Consider the following 21843-nt stretch of genomic DNA (forward strand, 5'->3'; position numbering starts at 1 on the left):
CGGTTTGCACCTGCAGAGAGATGCCAGAGCCGGCTGCCAGGAAGTGCGCAGAGCCTCTCCGGTATTCACGGTATTCCCGGGAAGAGCTGGCGTCCACCGGGGTCGCGAATGGCACGCGGCGCTTTGGTGCAGAGCATCTCACTGTGCAACTCAAGTTGTTTACAAGAAGACAAAAAAGAACCCCACCAGTGACCCCCGTGTCTGTCATGGCTCAGAGGAAGTAGTCCATGAACTGGAATCTAAGAGTGAAGCTTTGGAAGCTTGGAACCGGATAAAGTCCTGAGCTCCAGGCAGGAGACAGCACCTCTCCCCCGTGGGCAGAAGCAGGAAGCCAGGAGCTGTTTGAATAAACCAGAACAGCTCTGCCAAGAAGGAAGTAAACACAAACCAAGCAGGTGGTGGAGTGTTGTGGGGGCACGTCTCCAGGTGTGCCAGCTGTGCGTGAGGGGCAGGGCTAGCCAGGACAGACACCCCCCTGGGACAGGGCACTTCTATAGAACACCACCTTATTTCTCAGTACCAAAGCCCCTCTGATAGCTCTTCTCTCAGGCATATTGAACTCCACTTAACAGAGCAATAAAAGCCCATGGGGGCAGCTTGCAGGGACCACCTATCGAGTTCCTCAGGCCCTTCAAAGGGCTAGGGCTGCATGGCCAGTGGCCCCACCGAGGGCCGCCATGCAGGCTGTGCCAGGCTGAATGTGCAAGGAGCCCCTGTGTCCTGCACCCTGCCTTGCAGCTCCCACTTAGACCAGGGCTGCACATCGACCCACTGGGAACAGAGGAGCCCAGAGCACACCAGAGCCCTGAGCTCCCCAGGAGAGCTTTCTGCTTTGGAACTGGTGACCCAAGCAGTGAAGTGGGGAACCCCCAAATTTCTGCCTCTTCAGAAAATGTCTGGCTGAGTCTAAAGATGAGGTCGTTCAAGACCTCCTTTAATTCAGGCAAGAGCAAAGTCCAGCTCAGCCTGTCACCCCCCTGCCCCGCAGCCCTGCTGGTGTCTGGATGTTAGTGGACTAGACAGCTGGAGGGACCTGCTCTGGTCTTGCAGCTGCTTGGGTTAGCCGACCTTGGAACCCACTCCAACCTGCATCTGCAGCTTTTTAAAACTTTAAATTACTTGCTTTGGGTACTTTGCCATGGAGCTGCCTTGCCCCTCCTTTTTTTTTTTAAGGTGAAGATGACATTGAAAAAGTTTATCATAGTGAAAGTTGATTTCAGGTCAAGTTCATCATACAAACACTGCTGATGGGCCAGACCTAAAGCAGAGCACACACTCCGACCTGCTGGGTTCCCATGAGTTTCTGAGACTAAACTGCTGAGGCTGGCCTCGAGCTTCCCGCTTCTACCTCCCCACTGGGGGGACGACTTGCGCGTGGTGACTCCGAGCCATCTACAAGTTCTGAGTTACAAAAGACCTTTGACAGACACAGGCAGAATGGGCCCAGGATGAAGGTCAGCCCTCCTGCTCCTTCTGTCCCTGGGTGGTGCTTGCTGGGCGGGACATGGGCCGGAGCCCATGTGTGGGCTAGAGGGTGTGCTCTGCAGGGCCACCTTTGGGCCAGCCTCTCCCCGGAAGCCAACCTTCCTTGGCTGGCCTGTTCCCTACTCTCCCCTAGTCCCAGGAAAGTACAGCTGTCCTTGCCAGAGGGGGGACTGCCTGGGAGGTGGAGGTTGCAGGACTGCACCTGCAAAGGCCCTGGAGCCTCCACACTGGCAGCCCCTGAGTGGCCAGGAGAAGGTCTACGGCGGCAGGCCAAGGAATGTTCCAGATGCGGTCACCATTGCAATGAGTGAAAAGGCAGCTGGACTCGTGGCCCTCCAGGGCCAGACAGCCCCAGGTCTAGAAGTCCCCCCAGGGAGCCAGAGGCCTGACTGGGCCTCCAGGACGTCTGTTCACAGTGGAGCCCTGGCAGGAGGTTCGGGGCAGGGGGCTCAACACCTGGTGGAGGTGAGGATGCTCTCAGGTGAACGGGGTGCCCAGACCTGGAGGGGTGTGCTCTGCACTTGAGGAGTTCTGCAGGCTGCAGAGTACTCCGTCCAGGGTTTGGAGAAGAGTCGCAGGGTCGAGGGCCGAGGCACAGGCAGGGGTTGGTGAGCACATGGTGAGAATGATCCACTAGCTTGAGAAATCCAACCCTGGGCTCTGGGTAGGCCCCTTGTGTCCTCCAGGCCTGGGAACAGAGCTGTCACACTAGCTTTACCTGCTAGCCACGGAGGTGGCCCCGGAGGGGATCAGCATCAGAAGAGGTGCAGACACCCCACAATACAGGCACGTGCCGGGCAGCAAGGGGCAGGGCTGACTCCAGTCTGCTTCTGCCTCACCCTGCGCAGATGCCACCAGAGCTTCCCTCAGCAGGACACCTAAGGACAACTCATGGGACTTTGTGTATTTGTAAGGAGAGGGAAGCAGATTTTTTTTTTTTTTTTTTTGGTATTTATTGTGAGCAAATTCATGTCTTCTGCTTGGATAAACTACAGAAAAATCCAATATAATTAAGATCATCAAGTTGTACTTTTGCTACAGAAATAAAAGTTAAAAACAGTAGCATACAAAATAAACTTGACAGAAACGTCTGATTTGGTTTAAATCACAATTTAATTTTTCAAAGCAAGTTAATGAATTATCAATGAATGTTACTGTTTGGAGGATGATATATGTTAAATGTACCTACCATATTTGATAATTTAAAAAATAAATTCCAGTGTTTATGATGATGACAGCTATAGATACCGTTCACATTAAATACATTTTTGAAGATTCTCTCTTATTATATTACATAGTGAATGGGCATTTTAAATGGTAACGCAGACATGTTATTTTAAGTCAGAGACAATATAGGCATATTAAAATTCTGTGTATCCTGACAAAGTAAAAAATAAAGCTATATAAATTGATCTTAAGATTTTTCTGCAAAAGTAGAATCACTTTCATAATACTTCCAACATACCTTCATTAAAGCTTTGTTTACACAGCATTAGAATGAGTTTCATTCCCACTCACCTGCCCTCTGGTTTAAAAAAAAAAAAGATTGCATTCGCCAACTGATATTTTTCCTGTTCTTACAGTTACAAACAGGCAATCTCCAAAAGAAATGTAGAACGCGAGGACCTGTAGTTATACTGTGTTGTCAATAAGTAACATCGAGGTGGAACAAGAGTGGTTGTGAGTTCAGTGCCGGCCGGTGCTTGGCAACTGGAGCAGCTCCCCCACCCCCACCCCGGAGTTCTCCAGGCAAAGCTGCAAAATGCTCAGAGGCCCACTGAGAGCACCTGCCGTGGTGCCCAGGGTCCGCTCTTTCCAGTTCAGCATCCAGGCCTCCTGGCCAGCGTAGGTGCCCTGGGCATGGCCTTTGGTCTGCTTGTGCTCGGAACGGGTGGGCAGGACTTCGTGGAAGCAGGCGCTGGTATGCTCAGAAGCACAGGGGCGTGTGTGCAGTTCCCGTGCACCTGGGCCCTGTTGCTCCACCGTGACTTGGGGCTGGACCTCCCTGGGAGGCGACAGCATCCTGGTCCAGGCGGGAAGTCGTCCGCAGGCCCGTGTACCTGCAGGGCAGCCTCACTTTTGCAGAGTGAGCTGTGCGCACATGACAGCTCGTCTTCCCAGTCAGGCCACAGCCCCTCGCGGGAGCCTCAGGAGGAGGCAGGGTGCGCAGGATGAGAGAGCAGTGTGTGGTGTGTGCACACGCACGCACGTGTGAGCTCACACATAGGCCTGGGACGGGAGAGAATGCGCATCGCCCGACGGCTGGCAGGAGCTGACGTGCTGTGTGCAGACGGCGTGTGCATGACCGGTCATACTCACAGGTGATGATTCCTTCCTTCACATGGCAGGAGATTTTCAAAGCTATGAAAAATGCTCACTGCTGGCGTTCCTGCTTTTAAGTTACTGTGGCGGAAAACTGAGCCGAAGCGCAGGGCCCCTTCGTGGGTCTCCTCCTCCATTTCAGCCTGTGCCTGTTTCCATCACTAGACACATCCCTTTAGTAACCTCCGGGGAGTAAGACGACGCTGCGAGGGCCTCACACCCAGACCCGAGGCTCCACTCAGGCAGAACAGGGTCGAGCCGACCAAACCCTCAAGCAGGAATCTCCTATTTTTAAGGCTGAGGGATGGAAATTAACAACAAAACAAAACGGAAAGCAGATGACATTGCAGAGAACCGTGAGGACAAAGCAGAGCAATCATCGTGACCTTCACATGCCCCCGAACTCACTGCTGCCCCAGAAACACCAGGAAACAGAGACAGGGGGAACCAAATCCGATCCGGAGATTCACATCATCAGAAATTGAAACATACAGTGGAATTCTCACCAGAACAGAAACGTAAAGTGGCCACGATTCCATGAACTTAGGCATTAAAGCTCTAAAAACATACTTTAGAAGTCAGATATGTTAACAAAGGATAGAAGAGATATAAAGAGCTATGAAAATAGTTCAGCGCAAAGGCAACTTCAAGATCTCTAAAAAAATACGATACAAACAATTTGTTGATAATCGTTCGGCGAGCCTGTGCCCTGCAGGTGTCATGTCCAGACCCTCCTGGGCTCTTCAGAAGGGCTGCGACGGGCACACACCACTGTCTGCGGGTTAGTGTGGGCCCTAGCCACGCTTGGCTGCCACAGGGGTGACAAAGAAGTGACTGGGGCGAGAGCAGGCCAGCAGCAAGGGGCTGGGGGGCACGACGTCCTCTGTCCTCAGCTGGGGAGGCCACCCCTCTTTGGTACAGTGTCCTGCTCTGACCTACCCATGGTGGGGCCACTGCTGTGCGACTAAGGGTTGAGCAGGTGAGACCTCGCACTGCCTGGGAACCGGCACTCCCCAGACCTCTGCTCTCGAGCAGCTGGGGAACAGCATGTCCCTGTCACGGGCCACTGCACGGAGGGCACTGACCTTCCTCCCTCAGGCTGAGGCTCCAGCCTCCAAGTGTCTCCTCTAAGACAGGTCCACCAAGGCCATCAGGTAGAGTCTCCCAGAAACAGACCACAGCCCAGATAGGCTCACGCCATGACAACGTCCTCCTCCAAGGGCAGCTGGTGACAGGAAAGGGGACACGGAATCCCTGCCAAGCTCCCTCCTCAGGAGACTCAGATGTAGTCAGGAGCAACTGCTTCTTAAGGTAGTCGGCAACCGGCCGGGCCAGGCCGCAGGGCCGGGAGGTGGACACGCCCTCGGGGTCAGGCGGGGCGTCCAGCCTGCAGCACCAGGGGGGAAGCGCAGAGGGGCCTGGTGCAGAGGGTGGTGTGTGTGAGCTGGACGGCTGAGGCTGGGGGCTGGACATGGAGGTACAGACTAGAGGACGGCTCTTCAGGTGACAGGACACAGAGATGGTGACGGGGTTGACACAGGCCTGGGCGAAGCCCGCCTGCAGCTGCAGTGCAGAGGAGGGGCCGAGGCGAGGTCCTGTTCACAGTCCAGCGAGAGCTGGAGGCCATGGGCAGGGGACGAAAGACTGTGGTGTGCTTGTCCTAGAGAGTGGCCTGCGGCCAGGGCTTCGCCTCCTTGGGCACCAGGAAAGGCGCACGAGTGCACAGGCACTAGCGAGCACAGCTTGCAGCACTGGGCCTGGGCACTGTCCACTGTGGCACGGGCTCTGAGCAGGGCCCCAGCACCCACGCCTCAGGCTGGATCCACAGCAGTTCCCGGAGAGGCCCCGTGGGGGGCACAGCGCCCCGCCCCCGGCGTGCCCCGCCCCCGGCGTACCCCGCCTGCCTTCCTAGGCAGAAGTCGCCCAGGGCAGCCAAGGGCCTGGGGCTCTGTGCACCTGAGCTCTGCAGAGAGGCGAGAGGGACGAGTCCGGAACCACCGACTCCTGTGGCTGCGAGCTCTGCCAAGACACAGAACAGGCAGTCAGTTCAGGAAGCCCGGGAGCAGCCCGTGCTGACCCGAGGCCCTGTCCCCACAGAGCTCCAGCCCAGAGGTGAGGGTCCACCCACAGCAGCTGCCACAGAGGCAACGTGTCTGTCCACGTCTAGAACTACAAACCTCTGTTAGCAGGCCTCTCACATCCCAGGGAGAACCACGTGGGGGGACGCAGGACACACGGTGGTGCCTCCCAGGCCCATCATGATACGCGGTGGAAGCACAAAGGCCCCAGAGACCCTCAAACCTGGAAGTGCTCCCCCCCCACCCCAGAGGAGGACAGGACTCCCCTGTCCAGGCCAGTATCTAGCCCGGGGGACCTGGGATGATGGCTGGCCTCCCCCACTCCCCGGCCCTCAGCCTGTTGTTACCTGATGGAGGTGGCCGTGCTGCTGCGTGACCACCCACTGAGACCCGCGGCACAGACTGCATCCACGCAGCCGGCGGGGAGGCCAACGGTACTGGTCTGTCCACATGAGGGACAATGCCCGCGCAAAGCTACCTTTAGGTGGGGGCCACTGGCAAACATGGGGCTCACGGCAAACCCCGGGTCTGAAGTGCTGGACAATGTGGAGTCTTCACAGCCCAAGACTAGCAGATATAGCTGCTGGACAATGGTGGCCAGCTGGGAGCCACCTGGGCTGTGTCCAGTGCGACTGAGCAATGCTCCACTTCTGATGTGAAACAGGATCTGTCCCGACTCGCGCCTGAACTGAGCTGCTTCCTCCACTGACCAGGAGCCAGCTCCTGTCTGCAAACGCTGGACATGGACAGTCGACTGCTCGCATGCTGGGTGGGCCTGGCCGTGAGTGTGTGTGTGTGTGTGTGTGTGTGTGTGTGCGCGTGCGTGCGGACCCTACCTGGTCAGCTTACTCAGCATGTGTGCCCACCTGGGTGGAAATGCACAGGTGTGTAAAGGGTGTGCTCCTTTGTATTGTGAACCTCTGTTATCAATAATGGCACAGCACAGCAAAACTTTGGAGGAAGAACAGACAGTCTGAGAGTCACAGCACACGGGCCACGCCCAGCGGGCAGCGGCCACACCGTTACCTAGCGTGGAGCTAATGACGCCGCGGCTGCGGTAAGAGGTCCTTCAGCAGTGGCCTGTTGCTGCTGGGCACGGCATCCACGGGTGCTCTGTGCTGCATGCTCCTCTGCAAGGCGAGGAAAGACATGACGCCGCGGCCTCCGGGGGGAGGGCTACACCCTCTGGGGGAGGGCTGCGGGTGGCCCTGTGCACCCCGGGCCCTCTGCCAGGGAAAGGCACCGAGTGCACCGTGCAACTCCTTTGGAGCCAGAGTTGGCCCCAGGGCTGCTGCTGGCAGGGTGCGGTGGCAGGGCAGGACGGGAGACTGCACAGGCCACCACGGTCGGTCTCAAGGTCCTGCTCCTACACAGACAGCTCATGGGTGCTTCCAGAACCCACACTGCATCTGCCTGCTCCCACAGCGTCCCTGCTGCTTCCTCAGCAGAGAGAGGCACTGCCGAGAACCGCCAGGGGGCCGAGGGCACGCCTCCACCTGTCCCATCGCCTCGGCGTCTTGGCACCTCCCACTCCAGGGCAAGAGCCCGCGCCTGGGACGATTTCGCACCCAGTCTTGCTAGCTCCTCAGAGATGAGGAAACGGGCGTTCGAGAGTCAAGAACCACAAGGTCTGAAGGCAGGAGTCCAGGCAGAAGATTGAACAAAGGAAGGACCGCCACCCCTCACAGGCGAGGGGCGCAGTACGAACCATGGGACGGTGCAGAGGCAGTGCCACACGAGCACGTGCGCAGTGCACGTCACCACGCAGTGTGTGCCAGCTGGGTGCTCCTCACAGGGACATGGGAGAGGAACCACCTGTCTGAAGGGCCAAGCAGAATGGGCCAGCAGAATGAATGTTGGTTCCTCCAAAGTTTTGCAGGATGGCGTGGTGTCATGGCAACAGAGTGCTCCTCTTTGTGGCCAGGAGCGGGTGCGGCAGGGGTTGTGCCAGGTGAGGGTGCCTGGCCAGAGTCTGGCCCTTGCTTGTGCTCTGAAGCAACTCGCTCCTAACCAGCTGCGTGGACAGCTGGGACGGTTGAGTCTGAGTTGGCCTGATCTAGCTAGTTTTGTAATCCCCTCCTATGACTCGCTGTGGTGTTCCTAATAATGTCACCTGAAATGCTGTCAAGTATGTAGAACGTGAGCTGCAATCATGTCATTTGTTTTAACAAAATGTGACATGACCCAATTAGAAAAACTTTGTTTGCCATTATTTACTTGACCTTAAAAAATGTAGCATCTTGTCAGTTAAAAAAACAATTGAAAGTGTGCAAAGGATGAACCGTCACTAAGAGGAAAGAGACCTTTTCCTTGCCGTGGGATCTCCCACCTGAGCCAGGGCAGGGGTGGAGGGGCCCCGGCTGTCCTGACAGACGCTGCTCGGCTTGCTGACACCTGGCTCTGGAGGCAAAGGCCTTGGCTAGTGCAGCTGACCCAGAAAGCCAGTCAACTGCCTGCTGAGAAGGCCAGTGCTCAGGAGAGCACCCGAGAGGCTTTCTCTGGAACAATCGGGCCTTTACAAATGTGAGGAATTTGATAAAGACGGCCAGCATCAGCACGGCTGTGCCCTGGACCTTGGGGGGCCCTGAGCACACCGCTCATCCTGCCCTCCTCAGTTTCCTCACAGCTGTGTGGGAGGAGGTCTTCTGTCCACCCCCCAGGGGCCGTGCAGGGCAGGGCCATGCTGAGACAGTCTGAGGAGCGTCTGGGTGGCTGGTGCCGAGTGGCTGTGTCTGAGAACACTGCTAAGGACCCCAGGCAGGCCAGCGGGTTGTGCTGGGGGGAGATACAGCTCACGGTCAGCAAGTCACCGTGCTTCCTAACGTGCAGGCTGGCCTTGACACCAAATTCACCCCGCGTCCTGTGGCCATGATCCCAAGCATGCAAAAGGCAGAGAAGGTCACCTGTTGGTCAGAAACTCAGACCGCTGGAGGTCTGGGAAAGCATAAAGACGGTGGGCTGCTCAACAGAAAGGCACTGGTTCCTAGCCTGCCCGTCCCGCGGTCCGGAGCCCACACGCGGGAGAGGTTTGGACAGGGAGTGGTTATGGAGGCAAAGCAGGCAGAGAAGGGAGGGTGAGGGAAGGAGAGACAAGAGAGCGGTGAGTTGGTTACAGCACACAAGTCCCGTACACTCGGCCCAGCAGCCGACCTGAGCTGCAGGGCCAGCCGACGCCCGCGCCTCCTGCCTCACGCCTCCTGTGCCTGGTTCAAGCTGCTTTCAGTTGGGTGCTCCTCAGGGGCCAAGAGGCCACTGCAGCCCTGCCACTGCTGGCTGAGGAGGTGGGAAGGCCCTCCAGCAGGCGGCGCCTGCCAACTCTGCCCGTCTAAGTGCGTCCAGCCAAGCACCTCAATGTCTGCCAGCACCTGCGGGCCAGGCGGCATAGCTGGGTACCCAGAGGACACTGACTGGAGCCTGCTCTCTCGTGGTCAGCCTGCACCTGCTGTCTCCCCTATGCATGGACATGTGTGTCCACCACACGCTATGAGCACACGTGCCCCCGCATGGGACCATCAGGGACATGTGTCTCAGAGCACCACTGCTCGAGACCCGAGCGCGGCTCCCAGCCAAGGCAGTGCCTTTGGGAGGACACACGGCCTCAGTGTGGACAGCCACTGTGCTGCTCCCCCCATGAGCAGGAGGGTCCGGGCCCTGTGCTCTGGTGTTGGAGGTGGCTTTGTCTCAGAGGTACTGAGGTGACACCACAGCCTGTGCGTGTGAGCTGGACCCCAAGCCCCTCCAGGTCCTGGAGTGGCCCTCCCTACATCCTCACTGATAGGCCACAGACCTACATGGCTCGCAGGACGCCCACCACTGCTGGGCAGAGGCCCCTGTCATGGCTGTTGGCACTGACGTCACCCAGGGCAGCAGGAGGCACAGAGGAGGGAGGCCTGGGCTGGTGGCATTGGTCTCAACGTGTTAAGACAGCAGAGTCCTGGGAAGGTTCACAATCAGGGCCCCTTCAACCGCTGGGCTCCGAGGTGGGCAGGGCTGGCCTATTTCCCATCCTAAATAGGGCTGTTGGCACCCCTGGGGGTGGGCATCTGGGCCGTGGAGGGCTGTGGGGAACAGCGGGCCAGGCCGCAGGCGCGTTCCTCTGTTGTGCACCTGCTCTGTGCCATGAGCTCTGCTCCCCGCCAAGGAGCTGTCCTGCCCCACCACGGGCACAAGAATCATTGGGGTCTGGGGGAGCCTGTCCCAGGGCCCACCTCACAGAGGTGAGAAAGTTACAGGGAGGTAACTTGAAAATCTGTATTTTTAATGACCTCCCAAGGGACTGTGACTCAGCTGGCCCCTAACTGAGGGGTCACCTTCTGCCCTCACTGATGGCCAGGGTCCTGGAGAGGCTGCACAGGTGTGGGGCTTGGTGCCTCCCACCCTCCCGCAGCCCCCAGGCAGAGGCCAGTGCTGAGGTTACTCTGGAGGGGGACAGAGGCTGAGTCCTGAGCTCAGCTTCCTTTCTGAACCCACAATTCTGCGTGTCGGCCAGTTTGGGAGTGTGGAAAAAAGGTAGCCCAACACCCAGCAATCCTTCATACAACGTCAACATGTTGAGCCAAATCCACCTTAAAAATGTAATCTAACCTCTAAAGTAATGATTAAATTCAGATTTCTGTGGATTTACAGAAGATATTTTATCTTTTCTAGTAATCTTTGTTCTCTTTCTTCTCTTAGCTGATTGTTTAGGTCAAATCATCAAATTATACATTGATCATCTTGAATTTTTCCTAATTTAAAATTTGAAATCATGCATCATTATGAAGCTGATTGGCAAGATCTGGGCTGACCTCTGAACAATCCTGCTACTAACGCTTCCCAATTGTAAAGCTAGGGTGGTGTACCGGCCGGGGTGGGCTCCGTACCTGGGTCCTTTCCGTCGCTGTCGGCCACAGCTGCCTGCATAGGACTTTCTTGAGGACATCCGGGAGGAGGCTGACGGTGATGAGCAGGATGATGCCCAGCCAGGCGGGCCCACTGGACAGCATGTGCATGAACACGTAGTACATCCTCTGATAACTGAGGAACGGCCTGCAGGCAGGGGACACAGCCAGGGCGGTCAGCCCTCTGGGAGGGACACGGGTCCCAGCGGCTTCCCACACCTGAGGAGGAGCTCATTTGCTCTGGAGAGTCCTGCTCCTGCTGCGGACAGCACTGGGCAGGGCACCAGCTGCCGGCTCTGGAGTGCTCACGCGAGAGCAAATAGGGCAGGACCTTCCACAGCACAGGGTCCTGGCGGGAGGGAGGGCCATCCCAGAGGGAGCCAGGAGCCCCTGAAGTTCAGCTTCAGGACAGCAGAAGAAACAAGAGCAGAGTGGCGACCCCTGGGCCTGGACACAGCCTGCCCCTCCCCACAGAGGTGGGGCAGCCCTGACCAGCAAGAACTCCTGCCACAAGACTCAGCACAGGACGAAACTAGATGTCGGGGTGACCCTGGGCGTCTGCAGGTGGAGTATAGGGAACTGAGCACCCTTGGCCAGCCCGCCATGACCAGGGCCCTGCTTTCAGGTGGTCTGTGTGTCCTGCTCCGTGGTGCAGGTGCCGCGAGCGGGAAAGGGAGAGGCAGAGCCCACCTCCAGCTAAAGCCGATGGGCACCTCAGGTGGCAGTGCTGCAGGTGACAGGGGACAGAGTGGAGTCCTAGGGCACAGAAGCTGCTGCAAAGGCCGGGGTGGGCAAGGCCTGTGCCAAAGGGCAGGAGGTGAGTGATGCGGAAGCAGAACCCAGTTTCAGGCGCACTCCAGCGGAGGCACCCTCCTCCCCCACCCGAGGCCCGCTGAACTCTGGCCTGGCTCTGGAGGGCTGCTGGAGACCCTCCCCAGCCCACTGCTCCCTCCGCCACTGGATCAGGAGCCTGTGCTGCCAGGAAGGAGGGGCTGGGACAGAGACAGCGGCTCCTGGGCAGCAGATGTGGACCAGGGGGCTCTTGGCCTCCCAGCGAGGCCAGCTGCCCAGGGGAGGGGCTGCGCAGCGTGGCCATCCTTCCCTGCTGCTGCGGCTGAGCCCTCTACCCGCTCACACCCCTGTGGCCGCCTCAGCTGCAGTGACACTCCCTCCCCCGGCAGCCAGGGATCTGGACTCCAACTCCCCGACTTCCCTGGGGCGACAAGAGCCGCCGGTCACTTGTGTGCACAGCGTGTGACGTGGTGGGGCTTGCACACAGCCTCTTGTGTTGAGCAGTCCCTGAGCGAGGCCAGGTGCACTCTTCTGGGCTCAGGGTAGGTCACAACTGCATGGGGAAGTCACCTCTGCCCTCCAGGGCACAACAGGGCCCTGCCTGCTGCAGCGCTGGCCTGTCCCCACAGAGCCTGTCAGCCCCACGACTCACTCGCCAGGTCTGCGTATCCTGCCACCAGAGTGTGCAGTGTGCTGTCCTTCTGCATGCCAGGGCCCTGGGTTCAAGTGCCCCCAGGCTCATGTGGAGTCTCAACGCCACTCCTGTCAAGGGTGGTGGCAGAAGGGCCTGGGGAGGTGGTCAGGACACGAGCAAGGCACCTCATGGTGGCATCAGTTGCTTTATGAGAGGACAGTCCTGTCTTGCCTTGTGAGGATTCCAGTGTCACAAGACCCTTGCCAGAGTCCAGCATAAGCTCAGGGACTTCCAGTCTCCAGGGCCACAAGCCCAGACAACCTCCATTGTTTGTCACTCCCTCAGCCTCAGGTATCTGTTACAGCAGCAGGATGTGTACTGGACACCTGGATGCAGGCAGGCCTACAGCAGTGCAGGAGGTGGAGGGGACTCGCCCCAAGCCTGGGGAGACCTGGGACGGCCACAGTGCGTGGATACGTGCATCAGCTCTTACCAGAGGACTCCTCCCCAGAGCAGGGAAAAGACAATGTAGAACAGCAGCGAGCCCCAGATGACCAAGTGGTTGATCCAGGTCCAGTAGTGTGTGTCCAGAGCCAGCTGTGAGGGAGGAGGGAGGCCAACAGCATGAGGGAGGCGGGAGGCCGTGCCGGACCAAGCTGCACAGAACCCAGCGGGGGCTGAACACCTCCTCAAGCTCCCCAGGAAGACCTGGACCAGCTCCTCACAAGGCCGCCAGCCTGCCACCAGCTCCTGCTCCTTGTCCCAGCCCTGCCACCAGCTCCTGCTCCTTGTCCCAGCCCTGCTACCAGCTCCCAGCTCACCACCCCAGCCCTGCCACCAGCTCCCAGCTCACCACCCCAGCCCTGCCACCAGCTCCCGGCTCCTTGTCCCAGCCCTGCCACCAGCTCCCGGCTCCTTGTCCCAGCCCGGCCACCAGCACCCAGCTCACCACTCCAGCCCTGCCACCAGCACCCAGCTCACCACTCCAGCCCTGCCACCAGTACCTGGCTCATTGTCCCAGCCCTGCCACCAGCACCCAGCTCATTGTCCCAGCCCTGCCACCAACACCCAGCTCACCCACCCCAGCCCTGCCACCAGCACCCAGCTCACCACCCCAGCCCTGCCACCAGCACCCAGCTCACCCACCCCAGCCCTGCCACCAGCACCCAGCTCACCCACCCCAGCCCTGCCACCAGCACCCAGCTCACCCACCCCAGCCCTGCCACCAGCTCCTAGCTCATTGTCCCAGCCCTGCCACCAGCTCCCAGTTCATCCACCCCAGCCCTGCCACCAGCTCCCAGCTCGCCTGCAGGGGCAGGGCCAGGCTGGGGTACGGCACAGAGATGCCTCTGCGTCCCTTCCTAGTGTCTGCAGGCTGGGCGGCAGGGGACTTCATAGGATGCTACTTGGCCTCAGAGAGCTGGCTTCCCAAGGCAGGAGAGCTGGCTCAGGCTGACCTGCGGGCTCCGGCGGGATATCCCTTTGGAAGCATTCTGATCTGAGTCTGCCCCTGGAGTATAGACTCCCTCGCTGACTTCTGTTAACTGCAGTTCAGGAACCAGGGCACCCAGGATCGTGGGGACAGGGTGCCTCATGAGTCTGGGCAGGGAAGGGGAGCTGGGGTGGCCCTGGGCAGGTGGATCAGCCTCAGTGTGGATTCACGGCTCAGAGCCGTGGGGTGTGAGACTACTCGGAGCAGCTGGCCACGAGGAGGGCTCTGAGAAGACCCACCTTCAGCGTGACGGTGACCACCATGACTGTGAACACCAGTGTCCCCAAGGTCCAGTTCCCGAACATCTGTGGAGAAGAGCCAGTGACCGCCTGCGCACGCAGCCCCCGCTCCCAAGGCCGCGGCACACGTGACGCCTAGCCATAGACTGGAGGCCGCGCGGGGCGGGGCTGCTGCCCGCCTTGGCCTGGCCCGGCCCAGCGCTGCCCAGTGAAGGTGAAGCCCCCACAGCTGGGTCAAACGGGCACCTCCTGGCCTCTGCTTTCTGCGGAGACAAGTGACCCAAGTGCCCAGATGTGCTTCTGCACGTCTGAGAACAGGCCCAGGACGTGAGAGGCTGCTGGACAGACACTACTGCTGGGGACAACACTGAGAAGCAGCCAGGAGTGCCGGACACATGGGTGACGGAGCACACTGTCCAGCACCTCAGGAAAGGGGACAAGCAGACACACGGGACAGAGCTGGACAAGGGCGCCTTCCAGTGGCCAGAGGCTGCAGACGCCAGCCACCGAGCGCAGGAGGAGGGAGCACCAAGTGGGTTCACAGCTGCCCTCCTCTAGCAGCGGCCTTGGAGGATGGCGGGAAGTACAGACACGTCCAGCCACAGACAGCACACCTCCCGCAGAGACAAGGCACGCAGAGTAAGAGATGCCCCTCCCAGGGAGAGGTCAGTCGCAGGGAAGCCTCGCCTCCAACAGTGGCCACCGTGAAGGTCCTGTCCTCCGCGAGTGGCCCACGCCCAGCCTGTGGGGTGCTAGAGCTGTGCTTCTCAGAGAATGCCCCTGGCCCCTCTCTCAGGCGAAATCAGAGCTCTGTGTCACAAAGGACCAGAAGGCTGCAGGCAGTGGCCTTCTCAGGGCAGTTTTCAACCTGAGATGCCCAGCCAGGGCCACACCCAGCAGCGACTTCTGTGAGGTGCAGGCCACAAGTTCTGGTCCACGCAGTGAGCAGGGAAGGCACACGGGCTGGGACTTGGGAAAGTCAGCGCTCAGTGCCGGGGCCCCAGTGGCACAGCTGCTCACCGCACCCTGGGCTCGTGTCCTGGTCAAGTCAGCCTCTCTCCTTGGATGCGACAACACAGGCACGCAAAAGCTCAGATCTGCACCCGCAGAGCTCCTTGGCCAGGGCACCACGCCCGCAGGGCATGCCTAGCTGTGCCTGGGATGTCTCTGGCACCTGCATCTCCTGGGCAGAAGCCAGAGGCACTGCTGAATGCCCGGGACGGTGACTTGGGAGGAACTGTGTGCCCTGAGTGGGGACAGTGCACAGGGAGACCCTGTGTGGTCCAGAGGCTTCCTGCCTGGGTTCACGGCCTCTTTTGGGGCTGGCCTGCACCTGGGGAGGTGTGTGTCCTCTCAGAGACGCCCAGCCCACCTCATCGTTAGGCAGGGAGGTCTCAGCCCGAGACCAGCTGCGGCCTGGCACCACCTCCCAGGGCACCTGGCCGAGGGTCGGAGCAGTGGCGCTGAGCGACTGCTGGGGCCCTGGGAGCCGTAGGGAGAGAGGGGCTCCCTGTCCTCCCACTCCCACTCGTCGGAACCGCAGATGTCTACAAAACCAGACGACAGCACATCATGCCATGTCCCGCAGAGCCTCGGCAGCCGCACACCCGGAGGACATGCTGGGCCGGGGACGGAGGCGGCCCTCCACCTCACTGCCATGCCTCCTCAAGGGGTTGGCTGATGGCAGTCCCAGGGAGACGCGTTAGGCCTCTGGCTGGGGTCCACTAAAACGTGTGAGCCACCGTTCATTTTCACAGGCAGACAGCAAGGCTTAGCTATCTCGAGACCTGAGCTGCGAATTTCAGCCAGGAACCCGGGAAGTGCTGAGCACCAACCCTCTGTGCCCACAGCCCTTGGCCAGGTCACTGGGTGGCGGGCATGCAGCTCCTCTGCTGAGGGCTCCTGATCTCATCTGCATTCAACAGGAGCCATCTGGTAGCTACCAACGGTCCTGGTTAGGTTGAGAGTCTGGGGATCTTGGGTGGGAGGTGGACACAGCTGCCTTTGTTGGCAGGCTGTCAGAGGGACGATCCGACCCCCAGCGACACTCCTCTTCTGACTTCTCAGGACCCGTCCTAACGTGAGGACACACCCCTCAGCCATGGCCAGCACCTCTGCGGCACACCCCTGCATTCCTGCACCAGCAACCCAGGGACGGAGCCTCTGGCAGTCACGGTCTCCCTGCCCCTCCCTAGCCAGGTTCCCATGTTCACGGTGCGTCCACTCAGTCTTCCTTGCCTCTCCGACACCTCTGAGGATGAGCATTCTCATGGGACGCTCTGCTTCACACCTTCCAGCAGGCCAACGTGCCTGTGTGGGGGACGCTCCCCCAAAGTACGCCTCTGCTTGGAGTGGTGTGGCCGCACCTCCCCCGCCCGGACCGCTGGCATCTCAGCCACCCTCCTGGTCTTCCTGAATTCTACCGTGGCCTGCTCTGAACTCCAGTGTTCACCTAGGACCTGCCACGCAGCAGGGACGATGGCAGTGCCTTGGGGTCTGCGCTGAAGTCCAGGTGGGGGCTTGACCATCAAGACTGACTTCTAGACTACTTGTAAGATGCACCTGGGCCTCGGGGAATGCCATCAGAGAGCGTCTCACCGCCAAGCTGCAACCCCCGAACAGAGAGGGTCGCTGCTGGGAGACGCGGAGCTCCTGGCCTCTGCAGACCCTGCCTGGCACTGCTCCTATCTGGCGGTGAGTGGGCTCTGGACGCCCAGGACACGTGCACATGCTGGATGCAGGCCAACAGGGCTCCCTGAAGGCCTCTGGAGCAGGCCCGTCATGCATGGGGTGGCCTGGGTCATCCTGACCCTGAACTCCTGGGCAGCCCGAGTCACCTCTGTGGTTGTTGGTGACTGTGGTCTTGGATGGCCGCGCAGTCTTAGCCGTGGGGGCCTTAGGGGCCTGGAGCAAGCCTGCTGGGGAGTCCAGCACAGAACGTCCCAGAACCGGGTGGGCACCCATCGCCGCCAGGCACCTCCCAGTTCTTAGGTGAGGAGACTGCATCCTGCACCTGCTGTGACAGCCGGTGACATGCAGCTGGGGCCACCCATGTCCCCTGAGGCTGTGTGGCTGCACATGACGCCCTGGGCTGCCTCCACCTTGGACTCTTTCCGACCCCATTTCAAGTTCCAGTGATGTGACAAGGGGCAGGGAGTACAAGGTGGGGACGTGTTGCTGAAACACCTCTCTCAGGAGACAAGGGATGCAGGACGTGGGGTCCCCCAGAGGTAACAGTGGTGCCCCGGCCAGTGGCAGCACAGCCTGGCTGGAGAGGACGAGGGGTCCTGAGGAGTGCCGGCTGGAAGGCCTGAGCAGCAGCTGGCCTGCCTTTCCAGGGAGAGCAGCTGTGTCCTCCCCTGACCAGAGGGACGCATGCAGGGCCTGCCCACACCACCCCTGACCTCTTCATGGTGCCGAGTCCTCCACTGGTCTCCTCGACCTCTGCTCTAGGAACGTCCAAGAGAACAGGGTGCCGGCAGTACGAGGCAGAGGCCAGCTGGGAAGCGGAGCCAGTGATGACTGCCATGCCACCCACACGCCACTACCTCCCGAGATTGAGGTCCAGGACAGGAGCCTGTGTGTCCAGGACACAAGAGGCCTGAGCCAGGGAAAAGGCCCGGGAGAGGGAAGAAGTAAAGAGCTCTAGCAGCCACAGTGATGGTGGGGCTGTGCAGGAACCACACGGCCTGGCAAACCAGGGCAAGGAGTAGCCGCAGGGACCTGGGCCCCGGAGCAGCAGTGCAGCCTCAGCAGGCTCCAGGATTGAACTCACAGAAGACCTAGGCCACAGGAAAGGACACACGGCAGGGCCTCTGTGTTCCCACCCACAGGCTGCGGGGCAGACACGGGCGGCCACCAGGGGAAGACGGTGCCAGGGACGGGAATGAAAAGCCTTCTGTTGGGAAGCTGCCCTCCATCGCACCTAGGAATGCCAGCCCCATGTTGGGACCCTGGGGGACCACGCTGGGCCCAGGGCTGTGACCCTCAGGGAGGACCACACTGGGCCTAGGGCTGGCACCCTCAGGGACACTCTGGAGTCTGCCCAACACCCCTCAGCTCCCTGGCCAGCTGAAACCTGCCCTCAGGCCTCTCATCCCTGCTGACTCTGCCCTTCATCACCATGAAGAGGGTTCAGATCCACAGAGCCTGACACAGACCTGGGGTGGGGGGACAGGGAGAGAGATGGCTGGAACACACAGGTCTCTGGCTAGTAGAGGGCAGGAGAACTGACAGCATTTCTACCCACAAAGCACACAGTAGAGGTCACATGTGAAAATATTTTCGAGAAATATTTTAATTGCAGCGCACTCCAGAAAACACAGAGGAAGGACAAACCCACGGTTCTTACCATGTGTGTGTTGGTGGTCACTATCTGAGGGTGAAGAAGGCGAGTAGCAGAGAGAAAAAAGCAAGATACAAATAAAACAGACCCCAGGAAGCACGCCAATGTTGAGCGCCCGGGACGCACCTTGCTCGCCACGGGGCATGGCCTGCTCGGGCACGCTATGCCAATGTACCCCGCGCCTGGGAGTGCTGCCCGATGCCACAGTGGCACATGGAAGGAAGGTCACACAGCACGCCCGGGAACCCCAGAGGCCCTGCCCTGCTGCCACATGACCCTGGACGTGGCTGCTGGACGCACAGGCGTCTGCGACCCACCCGCAGGGCCTGGGAGCCCTGCTGAGCTACTATTCTCACAGCGCGAACACATGGGGTGAGGGCTCATCCTCAGCCACCAGAGTACAGTACTGACCTGTCCACCGCTGGTCACGACTGTGTTTTCAAACATGAAATAAGCACCAAAGAAAAACACCAGCGCATCAAATAGCCCCAGGAAGGTCCAGTAGGTGAACACCCTCCAGCGGAGCAGCGCGTTCTTGGCGATGTCCCTGTGGGAAAGGGAAGGGGACAGCGTTACACAAGGCTACCCGTGTGGCTGCACCGCTGCACTGCTGCACATGCCTGACCCCCAAACAGGGTGGACACAGGCCACCTGAGGAAGACGCGAGTGTGGTGAGAGCCTCCGTGCCCTGAGGTTCCCAACGTGCGGGCTTTGGGGAAACCGCGTGAGAGCACGTGGAGCCTCCCTGGAGTACTCTGCAACTGCCTGTGAGTCTAAATTGGAGGAAAAATACATGTTTAATTTAAAAAGACAAACGGGAACATCAAATCTGCCAAAGATCCTGAATGGCAGTTCTGAAATAACAGAAAAACACCTTTTCTTTATTAATTACATTTTTTTTTTAAGAAGAAAATATCACACTGAAATCAGATCCACCAACATTTCTGAACAGAACACACGTGGTTCTAAAGGGTGATCCAGGCCATGAATTCATGGTCACAAGAAGACATCCTCATCCCTAGTTCTTCCACAGTCATCAAACAGACTGGCCTGACGTGCGTCCCCTCTGCGCCATCTCTGACCTGGGGGCGAAGGCCACACTCCTGCTGGAAGGGCTCCTGGCGGCAAGTGCACAGTACATTGACATCCCCAGGTTTGAACACGTCTGCCGGTGTGACCGGAAGGGCCGAGGCAGTCCCTGGGTGCTCCTGGGCAGGGAAGGGCCACTAGGATGAGTGGGGACCTACCTGTACAGCGAAGGGTCTCTCTTGAGCACATCGATGCCCACGTGCTGCTCCATCAGGCTGTACAGCAGAATCGGGAGGGACGTGAAGCTGATGTTGTAGAGGGTCAGGTACGCGGTGTCGTACAGGGTCTGGAGGGAGAGGGCGTCCGCTCACCACCTCACTTCCTGCATAGACTGCTGGTGTCCTCTTTCATTTAACACAGAGAACCACAGCTGGGCACAGAATGTGCCCACAGTGTACCCAGAGCCACCCTTGCAGGCGCAGGGGACAGCATGACTGCAAAGCCTCACAGGGCCAGGACAAAGCTGCAGCTGGCCCCTCCTGGCTCTGACCCACCCATTCTGTCACTGCAGATTGCCAAGTGGGGACAAAGGGAAGAAGAAGAGGAACAAGGATTTGCAGTTCTGACAGCCACCCTCCAGATTCACCTGCCTGGTCCTGGATGCTTCAGAAAAGCAGCTGGCACACTGTGCACTGGCACACGCAGGGTCACCTGGGAAGCAGGGCTGAGGAGCCCCCTCATCCTGTCCCTGTCCCCGTCCTAGGCCACCACCCCTGCCCCTGGCACACTGCAGGGCCTCTGGCCCCAAGGATGACCAGACACCCATGAGTACCTCCAGTGTGTGGCTAATCCTTTCAGTGTGGGCCCTACACCCCAAGTTGGGGGCTGGGAGGTGGGTCCTGCATCTCCAACACCTGAGGCCAGCAGACCCGCCCAGGGGCTCCTCAGCACTGTGGCCTGCGCCTGATCCCATACCCCGCCTGCTGACGGGCCCTGGGCAGTGGGAGGGACAGTGGGAGGAACAGTAGTGAGCTTGCTCACTGTCCCTGTGGCAAGGTGGCCTGGACGTCCCAGTCTCTTCTCCCCACTGCAGCCACCCTCCAGGGAAGGGGAGCAAGGCAAGGGCAAGCCCCTGACTTAGAGGACGTGAGGACTGACCTGTTGTGAAAACCCACAGAAGAACTGGTACAGAAACTGGGGGAAAATGAAGCAGACGTTCTGAAAGGCAAGCCGCAGGCCGTGAGGTCAGTGACGGTCTCCAGAGGATCAGAGCCTGTCCTACGGCTGGGCAGCCGCTGCCCACAGCACCTACTCTGTGTGGGGACCAACCCAGACGTGCTCTGCGTCCTGCAGAGGAGCACGGAATGGGCTTTGGAAATTCTCTTCTCGTTTCAGTGGCCACTAAAACCCTGCTCTGGCTGCGGTGACACAGACAGTGTACAGGGACTCTGTTAGGAAGGGGTCAGCAAAGCCAGGAAATAAGCTACTGCCCAGGGAGCCGGGCTCTTGGAAGAGGTACAAATGGTGCCCCACAGGCACCCCACTGCCGGAGCCCTCAGCTCCTCAGTGAGATCTGGGGGGGAGGAGGTGCTGGGGAGCCTCCCGTGGTGAGAGACGCACCCCTTCCTTCCTGCCCAGGGTCAGGCTGTCCTGGTGGCACACGGGGCCCGAGGGGGAGGTGCGGAGACCGCCTACCTTGTAGAAGAAGTACTGCACCAGCTCAGAGATCCTGATGTAGTAGAAATGCCCGTGGACCAGAAGCATCTTCTTCAAGTGCTTGAACTTGGGTATCGCGTAGTCGCTGTTCCGCGCCGCCTGCCGGCCTTCCTTCCCAATGACCCCTGCGAGCATGGAGAGTGAGGAGCCAGCTGGGAGCCGGCCCAGCCAGGGCAGCCTCCTGTCGCAGCCTCCCCCTGGCTCACCTATGCCCACGTGGGCCTCCAGGATCATGCTGACGTCATTGGCGCCGTCACCGATGGCCAGGGTGATGGGGTGCTCTTTTGAAAATTTGATCAACTTAACAATCTAGAAAAGATAACAAAATTTACTCCTCTGCTTTGTCTGCCAGGGTTATTCCCTAACAGTACACATAGTGGCACACAGAGGCAGAGCTGAGTCCAGGAAGGGAGTGCTGCTGGCTTGGAGCTAATTCACCAAAGCCTGCTTCCCTCTATACAGCAGAACGTCATCCCTATTTGGAAACCAGCAGAATAAAGTGAGACGTGGGAGATACGATGGCGACAGGCTGTGAAAGGGCCATCAAGTGAGCTGCATGGCTGGCCACGACTCAAATACCAGGGCAGGTGCCAACTCGGCTCAGTGAGCAGGTCTGCAGAGCCGGGCTGGGTGTCAGGCGGCGAGTCTAAAGAGCAAGCCGTGGTTCCCTGGCTATCTTACTCTTCAAAACTGTCCTGTGCGCAGACCTAACCTGGCACCTGTGCGCACTGAATGACTTCTAGGGTTCCAAGCTTTCTCTGTGGTCTCCCCCACGTAGGTGCCAAGTGCACTGGTGTAGGGGGTGAGACTGAAAGATGGCAAGCAGGTTTC

The 21843-nt window shown here is 59.3% G+C and overlaps 1 protein-coding gene across 3 annotated transcripts in view; it reads right to left on the reverse strand.

The window, feature by feature from the left end:
- Positions 1-4991: 4991 nt before the first annotated feature.
- ATP11A (ATPase phospholipid transporting 11A) overlaps positions 4992-21843 on the reverse strand; it is a 105463-nt gene continuing 88611 nt past the window's right edge. Inside the window, exons 21-30 of one of the 3 annotated variants that reach the window (XM_081286197.1) lie at positions 21219-21321; positions 20992-21137; positions 20455-20514; positions 19515-19642; positions 18679-18814; positions 13923-13988; positions 12685-12788; positions 10748-10913; positions 6912-7015; positions 5688-5826 (exon numbers count right to left, since the gene is read on the reverse strand). In XM_081286197.1, the coding sequence (XP_081142323.1) occupies positions 6923-7015; positions 10748-10913; positions 12685-12788; positions 13923-13988; positions 18679-18814; positions 19515-19642; positions 20455-20514; positions 20992-21137; positions 21219-21321 (1002 nt within the window). In that variant the 3' untranslated portion in view covers positions 5688-5826; positions 6912-6922. Of the gene's footprint in view, positions 5827-6911; positions 7016-8788; positions 8874-10747; positions 10914-12684; positions 12789-13922; positions 13989-18678; positions 18815-19514; positions 19643-20454; positions 20515-20991; positions 21138-21218; positions 21322-21843 lie in introns of all 3 variants that reach the window. The other 2 variants (XM_081286198.1, XM_081286196.1) reach the window with 2 other exon arrangements.

The sequence above is a fragment of the Spermophilus citellus genome (genome assembly GCF_964194105.1).
Source record: "Spermophilus citellus genome assembly, chromosome: 1".
NCBI lineage: Eukaryota > Metazoa > Chordata > Mammalia > Rodentia > Sciuridae > Spermophilus > Spermophilus citellus.